We start from the raw sequence: 18,741 nt of genomic DNA, 5'->3' as shown, positions 1-18,741 counted from the left end.
ACAAAAACTTGAATTTAGACAATTGATTGATGACATACCTATTAATCTTTGATCACCTTGAAATTTTGTAAGCATGAAAAATTAATGAAGATAATGTAATCTAACGGTAGATTTGTCAAGATTCACATCGAATTAAGAAGTATAGGACTGGGTTTAAGTTACACCTGATGTAATTCTAAAAAATGTTACACCACCCAATAACTTATTATTGAATTCATATTTTGAAAATCTGACTGTTGGATTATATTTTCTATATGTTCTTAACATGCATGCCAATTTTCATGCCAATCGGATGTAGTTTACCATTTGATCTTTAAACTCATCTTTTATGCATTATTTTAAACTACAAAAACTTGAATTTAGACAATTGATCGATGACATGCCTATTAATCTTTGATTACCTTGAAATTTTGTAAGCATGAAAAATTAATGAAGATAATGTAATCTAACGATAGATTTGTCAAAATTCAAATCGAATTAAGAAATATAGAGCTGGATTTAAGTTACACCTGATGTAACTCTAAAAAATGTTACACCACCCAATAACTTACTATTCAATTCATATTTTTAAAATCTAACCACTGGATTACATTTTCTATATGTTCTTAACATGCATGCCAATTTTCATGCCAATTGGATGTAGTTTACCATTTGATCTTTAAACTCATCTCTTATGCGTTATTTTAAACTACAAAAACTTGAATTTAGACAATTGATTGATGACATACCTATTAATCTTTGATCACCTTGAAATTTTGTAAGCATGAAAAATTAATGAAGATAATGTAATCTAACGGTAGATTTATCAAAATTCACATCGAATTAAGAAATATAGGCTGGGTTTAAGTTACACCTGATGTAACTCTAAAAAATGTTACACCACCCAATAACTTATTATTCAATTCATATTTTTAAAATCTAACCATTGGATTACATTTTCTATATGTTCTTAACATGCATGCCAATTTTCATGCCAATCGGATGTAGTTTACCATTTGATCTTTAAACTCATCTCTTATGCGTTATTTTAAACTGCAAAAACTTGAATTTAGACAATTGATTGATGACATGCCTATTAATCTTTGATTACCTTGAAATTTTGTAAGCATGAAAAATATATGAAGATAATGTAATCTAACGGTAGATTATTCATAATTCACATCGAATTAAGAAACATAGGGCTTGGTTCAAGTTACACTTAATGTAACTCTAAAAAATGTTGCACTATCCAGTAACTTATTATTGAATTCATATTTTGAAAATCCAACCATTGGATTACATGTTTAATATGTGCTTAACATGCATGTCAATTTTCATACTAATCCGATGTAATTTACCCATTATTATCCGTTTAACTAATTAAATCTTATCGAAACGTAACTCAACCAAATTATTATAAGTAAACCCCAACCAACCCAATTACCCAGTAATCAAAATTACCAAATTACCACTTAAACTTGCAAATAACCGAAGTACTTCTAAAATCCACTAAAATTGCCAAAATGCACCCTAAACGTAAAAAATGACTGAAATATCTCTAAAATCATAAAATTACCAAAATAGCCCTTTAACTTAAAATATTACCAAAATATCCCCAGAAACTATAAAAATACCAAAATACCCCATAAACCTAAAAAATAACCGAAATACCCCCGAAACCTTGAAAATGACCGAAATACCCTTCGAAACTTAAAAATGACAAAAAATACGTCCTAAACCTAAGAAATGACTGAAATACTTCCCAAAACCTAAAAAGTACCAAAATGCCCATGAAACCTAACAATGACCAAAATACCCTCAAAATATTAAAATTAACAAAATACCCCCCTAAACCTAAAAAATGACCAAAATAGCCCGAAATTATAAAAATGAGTATTTTGGTCATTTAGGGGTATTTTGATCATTTTTAGGTTTAAGGGTATTTCGATCATCTTTTAGGTTTAAGTTATATTTTTATCACCATATAGGTTTTAGGGCATTTTTGTCATTTTATAAGTTTCAGGGGTATTTAAGTCATTTTTTAGGTTTCGAGGGGGGTATTTTGGTCATTTTTTCAAGATTAGGGGTATTTTGGTCATTTTCAAGCATCAAGGCTATTTCAGTCAGTTTATTTTTATTTTTTATTTTTTTTGTTTGAGGTATTTTGACCAAATTTTAGGTTTTAGGGGTATTTTGGTTATTTTTTAAGTTTCGTGTGTACTTTGGTCATTTTTTAGGATTTGGGGGTTTTGGTCATTTATCAGGTTTAGGGGATATTTTGGTATTTTTTTAGTGGTTTTTGAGCATATTTGGTGATTTTTGGGGTATTTTGGTCATTTTTGAGGTTATTTCATGGGTATTTTGCTCATTTTAGAGATTTTGGGATATTTTGGTCATTTTAGTGGTTTTTTTTTTTAAGCATAATTGGTGATTTTAGAGATTGTAGGAGTATTTTGGTCATTTTAAAGGTTTCATGAGTATTTTGCTTATTTTAGAGATTTTGAAGATATATTGGTCATTTTAGTAGTTTTTGAAAATATTTGGTGATTTTATAAAAATTGGCTTTGGGTAGGGTATGGATATCTATGGATAAATAGACCGGGTAACAATTGGGTATGAATACTAATTGGGTAAGGTAATCAGATATCCATGGATAAATTAATTGGATCGGGTTTATATGGGTATACCTTGCCCATGACCATCTTTAATAGGTGATGAACACTTATTTCTTCACCAAAAACACCTCCATCTTAATATTGGATGATAAATTTGGAATTTTGTCACCCTCCAGTTACTCTTTGGTTAAACAATAGGTGACCAAAATTTATTTCGTCACCAAAAACACCTACATCCTAATATTAGGTGACGAATTTAGAATTTCGTCACCTTTGGTAAGTCTTTGGTGACATGAATATTTCGTCACCCTAGGTTTGCCTTTTTTTCATGACCTATAGTGACGAAATAAATATTTCATCACCAATTTGTGCATCTTTGGTGATAAAATATTGATTTCGTCACCAATTGGTACATCTTTGGTGACAAAATATTGATTTCGTCACCAATTTTAAAATTTTTATAATATTTGGTGATGAATTCTTCTTTTCCTCACTAAATGTTATCATTTTGTGACGAAATTGTTTATCCTCACTAGATTTTGTCACCATAGCCCACTTTTGTTGTAGTGAATGCACATATCAGAGGAACGTTATTTCACTTATGTTTCTGACATCATGTAGAAACATGCCTTAGATCTTTAGGTGGATTGAATTACCAATGGTCTCCACATGAATAACTCCATCCTTAAAAGAATGGAACCAATTTGAATCCCTTTTTATTATTTTTCTTTGAACAATTTATGATATAAATTTAATGTCACTGTGGCAATCAACACGAGTTCTTAAATTGTTAAAAAGCTTGATTGTTGTTCCTGGTGGAGTTGAAATGATTCTAAATGCAACTGCAAACTTTTCATTGTGGTAGGGGAGAGAAGCCTGCACATATGAGCAGTAGCATAATTTTCCACCACAGGTATACATGCACCTCTCTTTAAATCTTAATCCAACTTAATTCCAGCTTCTTTATCACCCATTTGTCATCAATAGCCTTTCTAAACTTTGCCACCTAACCCTACATACGAGCAGTAGCCAGGGCATATTAGAAGCTTGATTCTTAGGTTCTATCTTAAATAATGCTTCTGCTGCATGCTTACCAATTCAAAGTTTCTATGATTCTACAACCACCAAGTAGGGAAGCCCATAAGATCTTATCAGGTTTCATGGGTATTTGGTTAATAATATTCTCAGCGGTACAAGCATAATGATCTGTTACATGCGTTAATCCACCCTTTTCCTTTATCAAGTGGAAATATCCTGTCCAAGTACTTTATCATAGTAATCAAGCATGGATACAAGCAGAAAGAACTACAACTAAAGTAATGTGGCCATGCTGGGCTCCTGAATTGAGAAGAACAAAGAACTTAAAAGCCTCATTCAGTTGACCATTTTGAGCATTTTGTAACAATTAGGGAAGTCCATGAAACTAAATCTAGTCGAGGCATCCATTTAAAGGCCCTTTTTGCATTTTGAATGGTCTCACACTTTGAATACATATGAACAAGAGCACCTGCTGCAAATGAAAAGGGATCAATCCCTATCCGCGTCATGTAGCCATGAACTTGCTCGCCCAGGTCCTCTACAACATGATCAGCACAGGCATTTAAAACCCCGGTAAATGTGAAATCACTAGGCCTAATCACCAATCTCATCAACACCAAGAAAAAAGCAAATCCCTCTTCCATAGTCCCATTTTCCCAAGTATCCATCTATTACTGCTGTCCAAGACACAACATCCCTACCACCATCTCGTCAAAAATTTTCCTAGCCTCCTTTATACTCCCTCAATTCTCATACATCTCTGATAAACACTCCAAACCGCCTCATCTAAATCCAATCCATTCCACATTATATATCCACGAATCTGAAGCAGGAAGAGTACTAGATACAGTGAACCTACTCAATTTTGAATTCCAATGTCTTAACCTCATTCTGTAAAATTCCAAAGCCTCTTTAGGCCGGTCATGGTGAACACACCATGATATCATTGCCATCCACGAAAAAAATTATCTCTTTGCAGCATTTCATCAAACCAACTTTCTACCCTATTTAAGCTTCCCCACATTTGCATAGCCGAATATCATTGTGTTCCAAGAACAAAACCTTGTTCACCCATTTCATCAAACATGTTCTAGGCATCCGCAATACCTTCACAATTGACATAGATATCAGGGAAACGGTTATCAATGAAAACCCCGGACGCTTTTAGCGTGGGGATAAACTTTACGTAAGTATCATGTATGAGGTCCGACTTTCGAGTATATCCTCGAAGCAGAGGGTGGTCGGTGAATTTAGTTAAGCAAGCGATTGTAATAAATAAAAAATAAATAAAAAAACGAAAATTGAAACTGGGTTTTGAGAAAAAAAAAAAAAAAAAAAAAACGTGGCCCAACCAAACACTAATACAGTCTTTCACGTCTACAGGGATAGGCAGAATTTTTGTCTTCTTTATTTTGGGCCTAGCCCATATTTGGTAACTCGCTATTCACTGACGAATAAAAAAGGCAAAAATGGCTCATTAGCATTAATTTTTGAAATATTTAGCAACAGAGCACTGTTTCGGAAATAATTGGGGAAATACCACTTTTTGTGGTACTCGAGCTTGGTGAGCTCGAGTACCCCATTTTTCTGTTCCAGCGTGGCACCTAACGTTGGCATCTGAATTTAAAGTCTCTCTTCACCCTTAACCTTACCCTTACCCTTACCAGAACACAATCTCTCTCTCACTCTCTCTCTCACTCTCACTTACACCTAAACGTTCAAACCCTCACACCCTCACACCATCGGCGGTAGAAATTAAAAACGTCGTTGTGATCGCTTTCGCGTATCGATGATGGTCGGGGGAGTGGAATCGTGGTCTCCGTCGCCGTCGCGCCTGAGGGAATAGGAGAAGGGAAAGTGGTGGTTGTTGGAGGAGCGATGGTAATGGCCTTTCCGTTGGATGACAGTGGTGCAATGTCGCCTTCGTCCTCATCTTCTTCTTCGCCCTTTCTTCTCTGTGTCTCCGACCAATTAGGGTTTTCAATTTCATTTCACAGAGTCGCCACGCGGACCATTTCCCCTTCAATGGCGCTTTGTAAGCTCTCTCTCTCCGAAAAATTTGAGTTCTTTTTCTCTTAATTTTCACTAATCCAACTGGTTTTGGCGCTGCAATTCCATGTCTTGGTTTTTGTTTTAAATTTTCAAGAAATTTCGTACTTTTTTGAATTTTGGTGCATAATGTGTTGTGAAGAACTTAGCATGTTGATTTTTTTGAAAGAAGTTCTAATTTTTTTATCTGGGTTTTAGTTTTTGGTGAATAATGTGTTGTGAAGAACTTAGCTAGTTTGATTGTGTGGGTGCTGTGAGGTTGTGTTGGTGAATTTGGAACTTAGTGTGTTTGAATGAAAAATTGGAAGCACTGAAGGCTGAAGGTATAAATCTTGGACTTTTATAGTTTTTTTTTTTTTTTTTTTACAGAAGTGATAGAAGACTTTTATAGCTTTAAATTGCACTAATAATGTAAACTTACGTTATAGACAAACAAATCCACATTATTAAACCCCCAGCATTCATTGTAAATGAAAAGAGATACTACTACAAATCTATCATTTAACAAAATGGTGATTTCCACTAAAAAAAGAAAGAAAGAAGGGGGGCATTGTTAGTATGGACCAAATTAAGATAAGATGGACCACATAATTGTGTTTATGTGGACCAAGTTAAATGTTAAATTACTGTGAATTATGGTCTTATGCATTGTCTTTGGGGTGACACAAGAATTGTGTTTCCTGCATGTGCTTCATGATTCTCTTAATGTATAAATTCAGTTTAGGATTCTATTATTGAAAAGGAGATCATTACTAGAATAAGTACACCTCACAGCAAAAAAAAGGTTAGTCCATAATTAAGGTTGTGGGGTGTGTATTCTCTGGGAAAAAGAAAAAGGTTTTGAGGGTGCGCATCCCCTGCCCATCTCACCCTAAAATCCATATTTTTCATGTTTCCTGTCTTGTTTGTCCTCATATGTCCAAGCTGAACATGCAAGCTGAGCGAGACATACCTTGTGAGAGGGAGACCGAGAGCGTGAGCAACAGCGCGCGAGGGAGACCGAGAGCGAGGCGGGGAACGGAGAATGAGGCAGATCGCGAGATTGAGAGGGAGAATGAGAGTATTTGCAAGATTGAGAGGAAGAATGAGAGTATTTGTGTGGAAATAGCTTTAGATTGAGAGAGGGAGATGAGGGAGATAGCGAGATTGAGAGAGGGAGATAGCGAGATTAAGAGGTTTCGTGTTTGTGGGTATGTTTTGCTCTGTTCTTGGTTGGGTATTGTGGGTAGCAGATGGTTTAAGTGTGGGGTAATAGGGAGACATGGCTGAGCAGTACTCGAGCTTCATGAGCTCGGGTACCAAGTTTATTTTTTAAATTCAGATGCTCACGTCAGGTGCCACGCTAGAACAAAAAAATGGGGTACTCGAGCTCACCAAACTCAAGTACCACAAAAAGTGGTACATCCCCAATTATTTCCGAAACAGTGCTCTGTTACTAAATATTTCAAAAATTAATGCTAATGGGCCATTTTTGCCAATAAAAAAAAAAAAAAAAAAAAAAAAAAAAAAAAAAAAACAGTGTGACCTCAGGTCTGTGCCTCTGTGGGCTGTGGGTATGTTTTGTATGCAATACAAATAAGGAGCTTCCAAGTACAGTCAACTCAATGGAGTCAGTCAGTCAATCTGCGATGAGTAGTTTACTTTATATATTTTGTATTTTCTGCTCCGTTTACTTTTACCAGCGCAAAGACTCTGAGAAGAAATTGAAGAGTTTGAGATCTCAACTGGTTTCCATCTCTGTAGTTATTCTAGTATAAGGTTCGCTTCTACTTTAGTTTACTTGTACTGTTTTTTGCACTCTTTGCATTTGTTTGAATAAAATTCTCATTCATCAATCATCATCATCCTAAAGAAAAAAGAAGAAGAAGAAGAAGAAGCAGCAGCAAAGTTATGGCTCTGATGGTTGCAGGGTCTCTTCTTGGGGCAGGATTTGGACAGGTCTTTGCGTCGTTACGCGAAACAGTTAAGGATGTGGTAAGCAAAGCCTGTCAGTTCATACCCATTCTTAAAAGACTCGAATCCAAGTTAGATAGTCTGGCGACTACGGTCACAGATATAGAACGATTAAACCAACTACTTAATCGCCCAGTAGAGGAAACACGGAGCTTCATAGAAGAAATGACGAGGGGTAGGGAGCTGGTTCGCGAGTGCTTGCAAATCCCACGGTGGAATTTGTATTTAAGATTCAAGTACTCAAGCAAACTTACTAAGTTGGAAGAAGACATATTGAGGTACTGTCAGGTTGATTTGCAATTATATGGTGCAAGGACTGGGTTGGAGACTAGAGAAATTGTGAGTGATATTAGGCAGAGAATGGATTCGATCGCGTCCGTGGAGACACCAAAGGTGTCGTTCGCGGTTCGTGAACCCCCGGTTTTCACAGTTGGGTTTGATATGCCAATGAAGGAGTTGAAGACGCTGCTGTTGAAGGAGGAGGTGCAACTGCTCCTATTTACTGCTCCTGGAGGATGTGGGAAGACCACACTGGTCCAAATGCTCTGTCAGGATGAGATAATTAAAGGTACTTCCTTGTCTTTTTTGTGTCGGTGTGTAATTTTACTTTCTATTTGGGGGAGGTGTGGTCACTGGCATTGGACGCCGGTTGGGATAGGAGTTATGCTTGTGTCACCATTTGTACTACAATTTGTCAATGTGGCGAGTTGTAATATCCCTCCACCAATTTTAACTTGCCGCATGGATGAGTTGTTGTAATATCCCTCCACTAATCACAACTCGCCACATGGACGAGTTGTGCCACAAGTAAAATTCTTGGGATTGTGATCTATGTCACCATTTGACCGGATCTAGTGTACTAAAAATATTGAATGTAATTTGAATCCTTAGGAAATATATATTTTGCATATTCTTGAAGTTATTTATAGTGGGACAATTTTCTCTCCAACAAACCTAAATTTTGTAAAATTTTGAAAATTTAACTGTTAGGTTGCATATTTCATTCTTAAATCATTAATCAAATTATTAAATTTCAAGTTTTTGTGGTCTAAAATTATATGTAAAAAATAAATTTATTGATCGAATAGTAAATAATATCCAATGTGAATGAAATTTGATATATGTGTTAACTTAAGAACATAAAAAATATGTAATCTAACTGTTAGATTTTCAAAATGCATATTCAATAAATAAATAAAAAGTAGGGTTAACAGGCACATTGCGATGCCCGTCAAGAAACAACTTTATGTCAATAAAGTCATCTTTTATCAGATTTTTTTTACCAATTTTATAAGGTGTAAAGCTAATAAAACCAACTTTTTGAATTTCACTTGTCACTTTAGTACTATTTTCAATCCTTTCATCAAATTATACCAATTTTTTATGGGAAATGTTTCCCTAATGAGAGTCCCACTTAATAAAAAAAATAACTAAATGAAAGAAAGATACATAAAAGAAGCTCCACAGTTTATTTTTAATATTTTTTTTTCCTATCTATGAAGCTAGCCACACAGGTTGAAAAAAATGACATAAAGCTACCAAAAAGACAATAGATTGACAAAAAAATTATCCTTAATAGACCCCTTACGTTAAAATATATATATATATATTTATATATATATATATATAAAATTTTAAAGGTTTCTCTGGAAAGGATAGAAACCTTGTCCTTTTGCTGCTGCTAGTATGTAGACCCTTCATAGTAAAGTAAACCGTTAGGTAGTAGCAAAAACAAAATACATTGTGAAATTCTTTGTTGAATCCTAAAATGAAATAATGTAGTAAAATAAAAGGCAGTTCTATATTTGGCTATGATTTAAAAAGTGAGATTGCATTCATACTCAAGAAATTAAACTACTGTTTGAAGTATTCCATTGCTACTTATCTTCATTCTTTTGTTTTGGTCCTTTCAACAGTCATAGCAGTGTTTTTGGCATATTTCAGTCTTTGGAATTACTGCCTTAGAAAGTACTAAAAGAAATGAGATGGTTAAAAAAAAAAAAAAAAAAGCAATTCTCATATCTTCATAATTGGTGGTGTTTCTCATAATTCTTCTTCCCACTTCTCACCGTTTGCTGCGATTGGGATTGGGTATTCTGTTCATATGACTTCGCCATTATGTGTTTAATATTATCGGATATGAAATGTGCATGTGGCAGTTTTCTAACTACATTGTGTTTGGATAGGCATGTTTGAGAACAATATTCTCTTTGTGAACGTTTCAAAAACTCCCAACGTGAAGGTCATTGTGCAGAACCTATTTAACTATAAGAATATGCAGCCTGAGTTTCTAATTCAAAGTGATGACGATGCATTCTACCAGCTGCCACAACTGCTGAATCATATTACACCTAATCCTATATTGTTGATTCTAGATGATATCTGGCTTGGATCAGAAGACCTTCCTGAAAAGTTTAAGTTTGATCTTCCCAATTACAAGATTTTGGTTACTTCAAGAACTGCATTTCCAAGATTTAAGTTTACATATCACTTAAAACCGCTAAATGATGTTGATGCAATGACCCTTTTTCGTCGCTCAGCATCCCTAGATGATGGGAGCTCTTACATTCCAGCAGAAAAAGAAGTCGAAAAGGTACTTTGTCAATTTGTGGTGTGTATATATTTGTACATTTGCCTTTTGAGTAAGGTATATAGATGATAATACCATATATACCTGCTAAAATTATGTTTTCATACATACACATGCGTTTAAGCTTTGCTTGGTTTTTTTTTTTTTTTTCCCCAACAACCCAACTGTCTCCAAAATCTTGGACAAAAATTACCCCTGTAACCTCTAAACAATAACTGAGTTTATCTGGTTCCTTGAATTGTAGATAGTAAAAGGCTGTGGGGGATTCCCACTAGTCCTTCAAGTAATTGGCGGCTCATTGCGTGGGGAGGATGCAGTGGTATGGAGAAGTACACTAATGAAATGGTCTGATGGTCAATCTTTTCTCGGTTCTGATACTAAGCTGCTTGGTCATCTTGAAAGTAGCCTAGAATTTTCGGATGACAAGGTTATCATCAAAGAGTGTTTCATGGACCTAGGTTCATTTCCCGAAGACCAAAGGATCCCTGCTGCTATCCTCATTGACATGTGGGCAGAATTATATGAACTAGATGAAGATGGCATCCATGCCATTGCCTATTTGCGACAACTCACTACTCGAAATCTAGCCAGTCTTGTGATGGCAGAGTATGCTGGCTTTCTATTTTTATATTATTATTTTCTTGTAATGAGATTTCTTCATGTGATTACTTCTAGTTGCTAGTTGTAATATGTTATTACTCTATACCCGGCCACAAGCCCAAATATTTTATCATGTCTTATGGCTTAATTAACTTCCAATGGCAATTTATAATATTATGGTTTATTTGACATGTCTGGCCAATTTAGGATTTTCCTTACCATTGAAAGGGTGATTACTTCAAAGAACTAGAAAGAAGGAAACTTATACCAAACTAGAGATTCCAACTACTTTGGCCATGAAATGTGCAAGATTTCAAAAATTTTCTTAGTCTATATCTCTCCGTTGCTTGTCTCGCAGACCCTTGGGTTGTATGATTTCCCTTGGTTGATATTGTAAACAAAAATGATTTCCCTTGGTTGTCATTATATTCTTTCTTTTTTTTTTTTTTTTTTTTTTTTTTTGAATGATAATGGAATATATGTTTTTTGTATGCAAAGTCTGAAAATTTTGAATATGTTCTAAGCTTCTAATTTGCCCATTCACCAGGAAAGATGCAAGTGAGGCCAACAGCTATTACAATGATGACTTTGTCACACTGCATGACATTCTTAGAGAGCTTGCTATGCATCAGAGTAGCAAAAAGCCTGAAGAAGAAAGGCCAAGACTGATTCTGAACATAAGTGGAAACAATCTACCAAAGAGGTGGATGGGAAAGAAACATAAACTCATCAATGCTCGCTTATTATCTATCTCAACTGGTTGGCACATTTCCTCTCTAGCACATTATGTAAACTACATAATAATGAGTGATTATCACATTGTATACAATTCTTTTTTGCAGGTAAATCATTCTCATGGAGTTGGTGCAACATTCATGCACCCAAAGTTGAGGTTTTAATTCTGAATTTTCAGACACAGAATTACACCTTACCTGAGTTTGTGGAGAAAATGGATGAACTCAAGGTTTTGATAGTCACGAATTATGGTTTCTCTCATGCTGAAATAAGCAATTTTCAACTGCTCGGGTCTCTACCCAATTTTAGGAGAATTAGATTAGAGAAGGTTTCAATTTCCTCCCTTTGCAAGACCCTTGTACCATTGAAGAGTTTGAAGAAAATATCCTTGTTCATGTGTAATATTGGTAAGGCTTTTGAGAATTGTACAATTCAACCTTCAAATGATTTGCCAAATCTAATGGAGATACGCATTGACTATTGTAGTGATATGTTGGAATTGCCTGTTGGGCTATGTGATATTGTCCTCCTAAAAAAACTCATCATCACCAATTGTCATAAATTGTCAGCATTACCTAAAGGAATTGGAAAGTTGGTGAATTTAGAAGTACTAAGGTTTAGGTCTTGTACTGATTTGTCAGAGTTGCCAGAGTCAATCAGAAGCCTCCATAAGTTAAGCATTCTTGACATATCTGACTGCCTAAGCATTAGCAAGTTGCCAAAACACATTGGTGAGTTGTGTAATTTAAAAGTGCTCAGCATGAAAGGTTGCTTGAGATTGCGTAGTTCGTTGCCAGAATCAACTATGGAGCTTATGCAATTAGAGGTTGTGGTATGTGATGAAGAAAGGGCCAAGTTATGGGTGCCTATCAAGGAATTCCTCACCAAGCTTATAGTAAAGGTGGCTGAAAAAGATAACAACTTGAATTGGCTTCCCAAAAAATGAGTTATGAGAATTGTTCTTCTTGGAAAATGTTTTAGGTTTAAGTATATATTTTATGTCAAATGGAAATATGGAGAATCGCTGTGAAAGCCATTGTCAACAATAGCTACTACTCAAGATAGTCTTAGCAGAAGCAATGATTGTTCTTCATGAGAGAACCTGTGTACATATTGTCAAGGTGTTTGAGGATGCATACAAGGCAGGACTAAGAATCATTATTCTTAATGGCATTGAAAGGTTACTGGGGTATGTTGCCATTAGGCCTCATTTTTCAATTATAATCTCTCAAAAGCTATTGATCCTGCTCAGGCCCTGAATGATGTAAGCTTATGCTTGATCATTCTTTTGGCATAATCCTTGGGTCATTTCTTTTTTCTTTTTCTTTTTTAATTTTTTTTTGGTATTTAATGTCTCTCTTGAACACTGCCTTTACCTTTCTCTCTCTCTCTCTCTCTCTCTCTCTCTCTCTCTCTCTCTCTCTCTCTCTCTCTCTCTATATATATATATATATATATAAGTTCCATTGGTTTGATCCTATAGAATCTGGCCCACTTTCTCATTGATTGAAAGGTATGAAATAAATAAGATTTCTCTTTTGATCACAAGTACTATGTGAAATCTTTAGTTTTTCCTTTCTCTATCCCTACCCTGCAGGTGCGGCTTTTGAATCAAAGAGGAACTTTTGGGCAGTTACTTCATTAGCATCATATTGCTTCCTAGGGAACCCTATAGTTTCAATTATGTTTTATTATCTGAGCACCAATTGAATCTCATTTCCTAAAATGGGACTTGATTTTGCCCTGATAATAGACTGGCCCATGCGTAGGGCAAATTCACTTTTACTGGATTTTGTTTGCCTTGTGTGTGTGTGTGTGTGTGTGTGTGTGTGTGTGTGTGTGTGTTTTAACTTTTAAGTTATAGCATCTTTTTGCATTGGATTAAACATATCCAAAATAATACACTGGTTGTTGGTCAGTAATCATGCTTCATGACCACTGATTAGATTTCCACCATAACAATCCAATAGTCACGCTATCATAAGAGATCAACTACTAAGACAATGTCTTGCATGATTTCTATTATAATGTTTTCTAGATATCACAATTATATTCCATTAGTTATCAAAAACAATAACACACCAGTCTAAATTATATTCCAGATTAGAATAATCGGTAGATAGTTGAGACAGGAGATGTAATTTAGTCAGTAGTCCATTAAATCTGTGTTCAATTCCATGCTTTGACTTTCATTCTGACTGTCTAAAGTTAGCCTACATTTGGTTTCTTGCTTCCATGTGTTCTCTTAGCGAGGGTGGTAACGTGAAGAAAAACAAGAAGAAGCCAAAGGATTGATGTTGTAATTGTATTTGATACAAATTAATAATGTGCTTGTAAACAAGTGCCTTTTAAATTAATGAAGCCACATTTTGAAAGCTTCATCATGATTCATGAGGCGTTCATCTTCATGATAATGCAGTTTCTTACCAATTAACAAGCCTACCAAATACACATACAAAAAAGAAAGCTAAATCAATTTGGAATTCTGATATAGTCACTACTGATTGCCAGGTACTTCTATTTTCCTCTACATTAAAAAAATTTCGCATCGAAGAGATAAATCAAGATTACAACAAGCTTCTTGTAAAGACAAGAGAACTATATTTCAGATGCTATAGAGCAGTACAATGCCAACTTGCTAAAATTCAAGCGATTAGTTACAGATATGTTAAATTATGATAGAATTTGGGGTAGAAAATTATATTTGTACAAACGAGAAATCATGCTGGCATGTTGCATAATGTAGTTACTACCATTCAAGGGACTCACAAACAAGAATATAGAGAAGAGATAATAATAGAGTTTAAAGATGGTTCAGATGGTTCTTATATCAACTGGCCTCACCCAAGGCCTTGATGAACAAAAGGTTAATTTGGTTATCAATTATCATCTCCTTGCGGAAACTGGAAAATTGAAGTCCATCAAAGCTGGACTATAGGGTGTACTTGCATTTGCATACGATAGTGTGGCAGTGCATTTTAGCCATAAAGGAGCTGTATTTCATTTGCAGTGTGGTCATATAGAAATGAAACGTTCATGGAAAAATTGATAAGCATTTTGACACCCAAGTTCTCGAAGTGGGAATCTTGGGATAGCAACCAAGATTTTGAAGGCACTCTTAAGGTGTAGTGTAAAATCCCAGGCAATATACTTGCCAGGCTTCCATAGCTAAATAGTATTCAATAGAAGTATGAAAACAGTTTTAACAAAAACTGTAATAATACTAAATAAAGTGAAAACAGAAGCTACTTAATGCAAGCGGGACAATTGTCAAGAAAGAATGTTGATGCTTGCATGAGTTCTTCAAGCACACCTCTAGCTAACTGTTGAAGCAAAAGAAGAACAACATTGTGCAACCAATCAATTATCAACATGAACACAAGAACAGGTAAGATAAAGTCTAATTACTCTTCCAACAGTCTCAGGACGCAGCACAAGTCTTATAAGGGAAAAAATGAATAGTCATATATCACAAACACCCCAAGAAATGAATCCAGAAAGATTGGTAGAAAATGCACATATCAGAGGAACATTATTCCACTTATGTTTCTGACATCATGTAGAAACGTGCCTTGGATCTTTAGGTGGCTTGAATTACCAATGGTCTCCACATGAACAACTCCCATCCTTAAAAGAATGGAACCAATTTGAATCCCTTTCTATTATTTTCCTTTGAACAGTTTATGAAATAAATTTAATGTCACTGTGGCAATCAACACAAGTTCTTAAATTGTTAAAAAGCTTGATTGTTGTTCCTGGTGGAGTTGAAATGATTCCAAATGCAACTGCAAACTTCTCACTGTGGTAGGAGAGACAAGCCTGCACATATAAGCAGTAGCATAATTTTTGACCACAGGTATACATGCACCTCTCTTTAAATCTCAATCCAACTTAAACCCAGTTTCTTTATCACCCCATTTATCATCAATAGCCTTTCTAACCTTTGCCACCTAACCCTACATACGAGCAGTAGCCAGGGCATATAAGAAGCTTGATTCTCAGGTTCTATCTCAAATAATGCTTTTGCTGCATGCTTACCAATTCAAAGTCTCCATGATTCTACAACCACCAAGTAGGGAAGCCCAAAAGATCTTATCAGGTTTCATGGGTATTTGGTTAATAATATTCTCAGCAGTACAAGCATAATGTTCTGTTATGTGTTAATTCACCCTTTTCCTTTATCAAGTGGAAATATCCTGTCCAAGTACTTTATCAAACTAATCAAGAATGGATACAAGCAGAAAGAACCCCAACAAAAGTAATGTGGTCATTCTGGGTACTTGATTTGAGAAGTAAACTCAAAGAACTTAAGAGCCTCATTTGGTTGAACATTTTGAGCATTTCCAACAACCAGGGAAGTCCATGCACGATTGGTTATATAGTGACCCCATAAAAACGGCCTCCCCTTGCTGGAGAGCCATCAAAAGAGCAAAAATTTGATTGTCAAGGGAGCATGTTACCTCATTGGATATGGTGCTTCTATTAGTGTGTGGTCTGATCCGTGGGTTCCTTGGATCCATGGTTTTAAGCCTGTTCCCAAAACCGATTCTATGAGACACACTCCTCTTTTAGTATCACAGCTTTTCGATGCTTCTACTCATTGTTGGAATTCAAGGCTCATCTATGAGTTATTTGATGAGGCTTCAGCTCATGCCATACTAAAAATTCCTCTCCATGTCAGTCCTATGCAGGACAAACTTATGTGGATTTTGGATCCCAAGGGGAGGTTCTTTGTTAAATCAGCCTATAAGGAAGCTATTGCTCATGAGCCAGGTCCCAACCCCTCTCAAGGTCTATGGAAGAAGCTGTGGAAGGCAAGATTGCCGGAGAGAATCAAAATGCTACTCTGGAGGATAGGCTCAAATTCGATCCCTACCAAAGTAAATCTTTCAACTAGATTGGAACGTGTTGACCCTACCTGCCCCTTGTGCAAAAGTGGTACAGAACCTAGTTTGCATCTCTTCTTTGAATGCCCCATTTCCAGGTGTCTCTGGCATTCAGCTTGCTGGGGGTTCAGAGCTGACTTGGAGAGGGTCCAATCACATGTAGATATCATAAATTTAATCTTGGAGCCTCCTATCTCAGCTATCCCTACTCAAGAAGCGTGGCTTATCACCTTAAATATGGCCGTCGTTGTGGATGAGATTTGGCATATTAGAAATTGTGTTTTATACGAAGAAGACCACGTAGACATCCATAAGTCAGCAAAATCTGTGCAATCCAGGTTCTTAGAAAGCTCCAAGCTGTTTGCTAATGTTCCTCCTAAGCCTTCTTCTGAAGTTGTCACTACCTGGTCCCCACCTCCCACAGGATGGATCAAGATTAATGTTGACGCTGCTGTCTCCGGCTCTACCTTAGCTCTAGGTGTTATCGCTCGAAATCATAAAGGAGAAGTGATCAGTATTTGGGGGAGATGCCGATCATCATGTCCCCCCTCGAAGCCGAAGCAGCAGCCTTGCTATGGGCAGTTGAGATTACCAACTGGGAAAAATGGACCCATGTGATTTTTGAGGGTGATGCTAAAGCATGTTTTGACTGCTTATCAACTGAAGACACCATACCAGACTGGTTGATTAGCACCTAAATCAGCAATATCCGTAGTCTTTCTTTTAGTTTTATCCCTGTTAAGTTTAGTTGGGTTAGGAGATTAGGCAACGCAGCAGCACATGAAGCTGCCAAATTTGCTCTAACCTCATGTCAGTCCTTTTTCAATAATGGTAATCTCCCTGCTGTTTTAGAGTTTGTTTGTAGGGCAGATTACCTTCCTTGTTCTCCTTATCTGGTTTAATGTTATTGCAGATTATCAACAAAAAAAGAAGAAGGGAAGTCCATGAAACTAAATCCAGTCAAGTCATTCCTTTAAATACCCTATTTGCATTCTGAATAGTTGCACACTTTGAATACATATGAACAAGAGCACTTGCTGCAAATGAAAGGGGACCAAACCTTATCCGTGTCATGTAGCCATGAACTTGCTTGCCCAGGTCCTCTTCAACATGATCAGCTCAAGTATTTAAAAACCCAGCCAACGTGAAATCATTAGGCCTAATCACTGACCTCATCAAAAACGAGAACAAAGCAAATCCCTCTTCCATGGTCCAATCCTCCAAGTATCCATCTATTACTGTTGTCCAAGAAACAACATCCCTATCCACCATCTTGTCAAAAATTTGCCTATCCTCTATACTCCCCACATTTCCTATACATGTCTGATAAACACTCCATACTGCCTCATCTAAATCCAATCCATTCCACATTATATATCCACGAATCTGAAGTAGGAAAAGCACTAGATATAGTGAACTTACTCAATTTTGAATTCAAATGTCCTACCCTCATTCTGTAAAATTCCAAAGCCTCTTTTGGCCAGTCATGGTGAACACACCATGATATCATTGCCGTCCACGAAAAATTCTCTTTGTAGCATTTCATCAACCAACTTTCTAGCCTCTTTAAGCTTCCCCATATTTGCATATATAGCCAAATATCATTGTGTTCCAAGAACAAATCCTGGTTCACCCATTTCATCAAACATTTTCTAGGCATCCGCAATACTGTCACAATTGACATAGATATTAGGTAAACGATTATAAATGAAAACCCGGGCACGAACCCAGACACTTTTGGCGTGAGCATGAACTTTCTTACCCTCTTAAAGAGCTCCATTCTGGGGACGTAAAGTTGTATTGAAGCAGATGAGAGTCGGTGAATTTGGTTAAGCGAGCGAATTGGCTGTCGAAAATTGAAACTGGGTTTTGAGAAAAGACTAGCCCAACCGAACACTTAACCCACTTTCTCGTCAAGGACTCAAGGGGATAGTTTGTTTGTTATCTTTTTTTGGGCCTAGCCCATTTTTGGCAACTCGCTAATCCTATTCCATGACAAAGAAAAATGAACAGACAGTGTGGTCTGTGAGTACGTTTTGTATGCATTATGCAATGCAAAGGAGCTTCCACAGCAACGGTTTCAGTCAATCTGCGATAACCTAGCCCATGCGCTAAGACTCGCAAAGTCCATGCGCTAAAGACTCGGAAACTTCCTTCGTGGTTCGTGGCAGGTTGCTTTATTTATTTATTTTTTTTTTTTTTTGTTTTGTTTAATTCTTTCTTTTCCACGAAAGAAGCATAAAGAAACTGAGAAGAAATTGAGGGGTTTATTATTTTACTTTGTATTTCCTGTTCC

At 36.2% G+C, this 18,741-nt stretch overlaps 1 protein-coding gene and 2 pseudogenes across 1 annotated transcript; 1 reads left to right on the top strand and 2 right to left on the bottom strand.

The window, feature by feature from the left end:
* Positions 1-3,864: 3,864 nt before the first annotated feature.
* On the bottom strand, positions 3,865-4,719 carry LOC115994600 (annotated as a pseudogene).
* Positions 4,720-7,406: 2,687 nt separating this feature from the next.
* Positions 7,407-12,800, top strand: LOC115994597 (probable disease resistance protein At5g66900). The gene is made up of 5 exons (XM_031118797.1): positions 7,407-8,202; positions 9,821-10,227; positions 10,469-10,830; positions 11,372-11,583; positions 11,667-12,800. The coding sequence occupies exons 1-5, from the start codon at positions 7,572-7,574 to the stop codon at positions 12,503-12,505; spliced, it is 2,451 nt and encodes an 816-aa protein (XP_030974657.1). The 5' UTR covers positions 7,407-7,571; the 3' UTR covers positions 12,506-12,800.
* A 2,971-nt stretch (positions 12,801-15,771) lies between these two features.
* Positions 15,772-18,225, bottom strand: LOC115950324 (annotated as a pseudogene).
* Between the last annotated feature and the right edge of the window lie 516 nt (positions 18,226-18,741).

Source organism: Quercus lobata, chromosome 6 (genome assembly GCF_001633185.2).
Source record: "Quercus lobata isolate SW786 chromosome 6, ValleyOak3.0 Primary Assembly, whole genome shotgun sequence".
Taxonomy (NCBI): domain Eukaryota; kingdom Viridiplantae; phylum Streptophyta; class Magnoliopsida; order Fagales; family Fagaceae; genus Quercus; species Quercus lobata.
This window is presented reverse-complemented; position numbering and strand designations above follow the sequence as displayed.